Genomic DNA, 6,000 nt, shown 5'->3' on the forward strand with positions numbered 1-6,000 from the left:
TCCTGGCTAACACCATGATTGATTGATTGATTGATTTTGAGATGGAGTTTCACTCTTGTTGCCCAGGCTGGAGTGCAATGGCATGATCTCAGCTCACTGCAACCTCCGCCTCCCAGGTTCAAGCAATTCTCCTGCATCGGCCTCCCGAGTAGCTGGGATTACAGGCATGAGCCACCATGCCTGGCTAATCTTGTATTTTTTTTATTTTTTTATTTTTTTTGAGATGGAGTCTCACTCCGTCCCCAGGCTGGAGTGCAGTGGTGCGATCTTGGCTCACTGCAACCTCTGCTTCCCAGGTTCAAGAAATTCTCCTGCCTCAGCTTCCTGAGTAGCTGGGATTACAGGCACGTGCCACCATGCCCAGCTAATTTTTGTATTTTTAGTAGAGATGGGGTTAAACCATGTTGGTCAGGGTGGTCTCAATCTCCTGACCTCGTGATCCGCCTGCCTCAGCCTCCCAAAGTGCTGGGATTACAGGTGCTAGCCACCGCACCCAGTCCCCAAATACATACAAATATATTTCAAAATGAAGACGAGGTAAACTTTCTCAGAGAGAAATCTAAGCATTTATTACCCAGGATGGTCATAGGACCAGCAGCCTTGGTGTTGCCTGGGGGTTGGTTGGAAATGTAGAGCCTCAGGCCCCAGTTACTGAGCTAGAATATATATTTTAGTGAGATTCCATGTTACTTACATGCACATTCAAGTTGCAGAAGTGCTGGTGTCATCCAAGAAGAGGGCCAAGGACAGGAGCATCTACAATTCCGTAGATGGAACATCTACAATTATGACACCCACAGGCAGAAGAGGCCAGAGAAGGAGACTAGGAGGAATTAAAGGTTAAAGGACTGGGAGAAGAGTTAGTGTCTTCATCTGTTTGGACTGCTGTAACAAAAATGCCATTAATCGGGTGGTTTACAAACAACTGAAATTTATTTCCCACAGTTCTGGAGGCTGGGAAACTCAAGATCAAGGTGCCAGCAGATCTGGTGTCTGGTGACGGCCCATTCATCTTAGACGTCACCTTCTTGCTGTGTCCTCACATGATGAAAGGGGCAAAAAAGCTCCCTTGGGCCACCCCCCATGACATAACCACCTCCCAAAAGGCCTCCCCTCTTAACACCATCACCTATGGGGCTAGGATTTCAACAGATGAATTTTGGGTGACACAAACATTCAGACCACAGCAGTCACTATCTAACAACAGGTGGATGGGACATTTGTCTAAACCAAATTGGACTTCGGTAACAGGATCATATGAGGACAAATTTAACCAATTTTTTTTAGTTTTTAGTTTCTTTTGTTTTGGTTTTAGCAACTCTAGATTTTCTAGAGACTATCAACATTACCTTTCTTTGCTCTCCAGCCCCCATGCTCAGAAAGGAAAGAAGATTATTAGGGAGTCAAGTATCTGGGCTCTTCTTGCCTCTTAGGGTAGTAAATTGTTTTTTGTACGCGGGTGGTTTTGCGTAAGTGAAGATAATTTTGAGATAGGAGTAGAAAGCCCTGCAGACAATGCTTATGTTTTAAAGATAATAAGCCAATACAATGAACTGAATAAGCTGCACTGGACCTGAGGAGTGAGGTTGAATAGGGAAGTAAGACACCACCTGGAGACAGTATTGCTCAAGACTGAAAGTGGATGAGTGAGGGCTGCAAAGCTGTTTGCACAGTGCTTCTGAAGCATCATGGCAGCCTGGGGGAGTTTCCCATGCTGAGCTTGCCTGGAGTATGTGTGTGTATGCATGCATGTGTATGTGCTTTCGTTTGTGTGTGAAGGAAGGGGAGCAGAGCTGCTGGCTTAGTCAGCTACCTTTGAATGCTTCTCCCTGAACAGGGTCTGAGAACCAGACCCCTTGCCTTTTTCCCTGAATTATATTAGCTCAGGGGTTCTTATGCCATCCAAAGATAAGGACAAAAGAAGAACAGGGAAAGTGCCAAAAATTAACTGATATTGTATTTAATTAAGAGAAAAATAAATATAATATTTATAATATTTAACTTTGAGTGTTGTGGAGAGATATATGCCTGTTTCATTTAGCTTCTGGCATACCCTCTATTGCCAGAGTTGCTTCATTTCTGATAGATTTTTATTGGAAGTAGTTTCCAATAGGTTGACTTCACGTTTGTTTGAACTCCCCATTTCCTGACTCTATCAGGCACTTTAAGAGAGAGCAAATAGTAAATTAGAAAGTAGAAAGGAGTCTGGAGGCCCAGCAGTTCCGAATCATCTTTATTCCATAATAGCCATCGAACACTGGGCAAGGCATTGAGTCTCTCTGGGCCTTAGTTCCCACTTTTGTAAAATAAAGAGCTAAGGTGAGCTCATTTCTGTCTTTTCCAGCACTAGCACTCCACAATTCTCTGATATGTATGAAGGACAATAAACACAGAAAGGTTTGAAAATCACACAGGTGAAGAACAGAAATCACAAACATGGCTGAAACTTAAATTTGTCGGTCAATTCAATCTCTTCAAAGTTTTTCACTAAGCATTGTCCATAGTATGGGCAGCCAGGGAAACAGAGAACAATGAAGAGGTAACAGATAGAAGAAGGTCAATAACTCTGAACACAGCTCCCTAGTGTGGGGATCCAGTGTCCCCACTGTGTGGCTGGACTGGCCTCCTCCCCGCAGGCCTCTCTCATGGCGGCAGGGTGCTCTTGCACATCAGGCTGCCTGTTGCTCTTAAGGACTGATCCTGCATGGAGAGGCCTCTGTGCCTCCAATCCTCAGCCTGCCCTACTGGTTTTAGCTAAAAAGTCTTACCTGGGCCAGACACGGTGGCTCATGCCTGTAATCCCAGCATTCTGTGGGGCCGAGGCAGGTGGATCACGAGGTCAAGCGATCGAGATCATCATTTTTGTACTAAAAATACAAAAATTAGCCAGGCGTGGTGGCGGGCACCTGTAGTCCCAGCTACTCGGGAGGCTGAGGCAGGAGAATCACTTGAACCCAGGAGGTGGAGGTTGCAGGGAGCCGAGATTACGCCACTGCACTCCATCCTGGCCACAGAGTAAGACTCCGTCTTAAAAAAAAAAAAAAAAAAAAAAAGTCTTACCTAACAACTTCCCTTCCCTTCCCACCAGATTAGGTTCACTTATTAAATGCTAATAGCATTCTTTGCTTTCTATCACACAGTTATGTAATTATACAGTGATTTTTCTGGTTATTTGATACCTATCTGTAAGCGGCACAAGGGCAGGGACCATGTTTGTTTTGTTCACTGCTCAATTCCTAGAACCTATTACAGGCCCTGGCATATAATATGCCTTCAGCAAATTTGAATTCAATGAAAAGGCGAATGTATGAGTCCCATCTTGCATATAAGAAGACAAAAACTCTTTGCCCAAGTCAAATTACTCACAAGTGAAACAACAGAAACACGAATCTGTTCTCACTGGCTCTGCAGCCTATCCATTCTCCATTCTTGGCGGCCTCCTCTTCAGTCTCCTAGACTTCGGTCTCCTGCAATAGCACCGGTGCTAGGGGAGGCTGAGAGGGAGAAGCAGGAACAGAGACAAGGACACACTGATGTGACCTGGTCCCTTCTAACATGTCCTTCCTCTGTTTTCTCGCCAGTGCTTAGTATATGCTTCATGAGTATGCACTCGGACCTACTTGGAAGAAGACTGCCTATTTGCAGAAGGTCTTAACCTACGGCTCCATGGCCTTTTTCCCATATGGGGAATGACGTACTGAAGCCTTCAGAACTATGACTTCTCACCTGTCGTCTACCTTCATGCACACCATGGATTCCAGCGCATGAACACTCACGCTGGAGATACATGGTATGTGTATTTCTCCAGTGGACTCAATTCAGAATCACCTCTCATTCCTAAGGCAGCAATTCCATCTCTGTCCCAGATACTTGAGCTGTGTAACCTGTGGCCAGCCTTTGATCCACCCATGTGAAGCTGCAGGTCCATTTCCAAAGCCCAGGTGTCCTTTGCCTCCATTTCCTCTCTCTTGCCTGGAGCTACATTCCTCAACATGCACACTCCATCTGCTGCATCTGCTTACCTCCATCTCTCTTCCATGGCCACAGCTCCTTCTTATTTAATTTTTTTTTCCCAAAAATCCATAAAGCATAATATCTCTCATTTAAGATAAACAGAATAAACACATTTTTTTTGTCCAAACAAAAATTAGCTTAGCTGCCTTTCTTCACCTTACAATGTCATCAAAGCAAATTCTCAAAGATTGAGTGGCTCAAAGTACTTCGTAATGATTCTTTTCCTGATTTGTTCTGTTCACCATAACTCAGAGAAAATGCATTCCCGATAGCGTTTCCTCAACCTCCATTTACCATTTATTTAGAAAAAGCTTAACATTCTCTAAACCAGCTTGCAGTGCAGAGACTGTAGAAAGAGCTGGAAAGTTTGCCTGTGTGGAGAAAATCTTTCCTTCTGTTCAAACTGCTATGGCATTCTCCAGTTTTCTAACAGAGCAGGATTAAAGAGGGTCTGTCCCAGGATTATACACTGCACCGCAGTGTGGGCTCTCCTCAGCGCCTGGTCATCCTATGCCCTCTGCAGGAGGACTCCGATTTGGCTCTACTGTATCGAGAGCTCCCTGAAGTTATGCTCTTTCAATCTTTACAAAATCAGAACCTGATCTTGCAACACTGTTAATATTACCTGTCATTAGCCCCAAAATTCCCATCTGTTTAAAGTTTAGGATTTGTTTTCATGCCACTATCACTAAAAAAAGTCTGTCTCTACTAAGAAACTCTGGTGCTTGGGAGACTGTCAAATTTGTGGGGGGAAGTTCTGATAGGAATATTAATATTCTGATTTTAATTTACTTTAAGAAAAATTATTGGTATATATAATTAGTTACCTACTTGTTTTTCTTTTGTTCTAGATCTTCATCCCAAGTCTGTATTTTTATTTGATCCCCCATATTGAAAGGAAAACATTTGGAGCAGGCTAGATGAAAGCATAGAAAGAGCTGTGGGGAAAATAAACCAGATTGTAGGCCTAATTTTCTGCTACTTACTGTAGCTACTTACTGCAGCAGAAAATTAGGCCTACAACCTGGTTTATTTTCCCCACAGCTCTTTCTATGTTTTCAGCTAGCCCGCTCATGAAATGATTTTTCAAGGCCACACAGTAAGTAGCAGAAAATTAGCATGATCTGTAAAATAAAGAGGCTGGCCATGATGATACCTAAAATTTCTTCCAGTTCTGATAGTATCACTTCATGCTTACTCCTAGGTCACCCCTCCTGGTTAGTATTTACTGCTTTTTTTTTTTTTTTTTTTTTTTTTTTTTTTCTCTTTTTTTTTCTTTTATTGTAATTATTATTATTATTATTATTATTATACTTTAGGTTTTATGGTACATGTGCCCAATGTGCAGGTAAGTTACATATGTATACATGTGCCATGCTGGTGCACTGCACCGACCAACTCGTCATCTAGCATTAGGTATATCTCCCAATGTTATCCCTCCCCCCTCCCCCCAACCCACAACAGTCCCCGAAGTGTGATGTTCCCCTTCCTGTGTCCATGTGTTCTCATTGTTCAATTCCCACCTATGAGTGAGAATATGCGGTGTTTGGTTTTTTGTTCTTGCGATAGTTTACTGAGAATGATGATTTCCAATTTCATCCATGTCCCTACAAAGGACATGAACTCATCATTTCTTATGGCTGCATAGTATTCCATGATGTAGATGTGCCACATTTTCTTAATCCAGTCTATCATTGTTGGACATTTGGGTTGGTTCCAAGTCTTTGCTATTGTGAATAATGCGGCAATAAACATACGTGTGCATGTGTCTTTATAGCAGCATGATTTATAGTCCTTTGGGTATATACCCAGTAATGGGATGGCTGGGTCGAATGGAATTTCTAGTTCTAGATCCCTGAGGAATCGCCACACTGACTTCCACAAGGGTTGAACTAGTTTACAGTCCCACCAACAGTGTAAAAGTGTTCCTATTTCTCCACATCCTCTCCAGCACCTGTTGTTTCCTGACTTTTTAATGATCGCCAT

General features: G+C 43.0%; 1 protein-coding gene and 1 long non-coding RNA gene across 4 annotated transcripts in view; one reads left to right on the top strand and one right to left on the bottom strand.

The window, feature by feature from the left end:
* Nucleotides 1-760, bottom strand: part of LOC134759494 (uncharacterized) — a 76,805-nt gene extending 76,045 nt beyond the window's left edge. The window contains exon 1 of the long non-coding RNA XR_010135740.1: nt 695-760. This is a non-coding gene — a long non-coding RNA (uncharacterized LOC134759494). The remainder of the gene's footprint in view (nt 1-694) is intronic.
* RASSF8 (Ras association domain family member 8) overlaps nt 1-4,137 on the top strand; it is a 130,518-nt gene extending 126,381 nt beyond the window's left edge. For 2 of the 3 annotated variants that reach the window (XM_054527000.2, XM_054527002.2), the window contains exon 7: nt 3,582-4,137. In XM_054527000.2, coding sequence (XP_054382975.1) covers nt 3,582-3,655 — 74 coding nt within the window. In that variant the 3' untranslated portion in view covers nt 3,656-4,137. The remainder of the gene's footprint in view (nt 1-3,581) is intronic. The other variant, XM_054527003.2, reaches the window with a different exon arrangement.
* The last annotated feature ends 1,863 nt before the right edge of the window (nt 4,138-6,000 follow it).

The sequence above is a fragment of the Pongo abelii genome, chromosome 10 (genome assembly GCF_028885655.2).
Source record: "Pongo abelii isolate AG06213 chromosome 10, NHGRI_mPonAbe1-v2.0_pri, whole genome shotgun sequence".
Lineage (NCBI taxonomy): Eukaryota > Metazoa > Chordata > Mammalia > Primates > Hominidae > Pongo > Pongo abelii.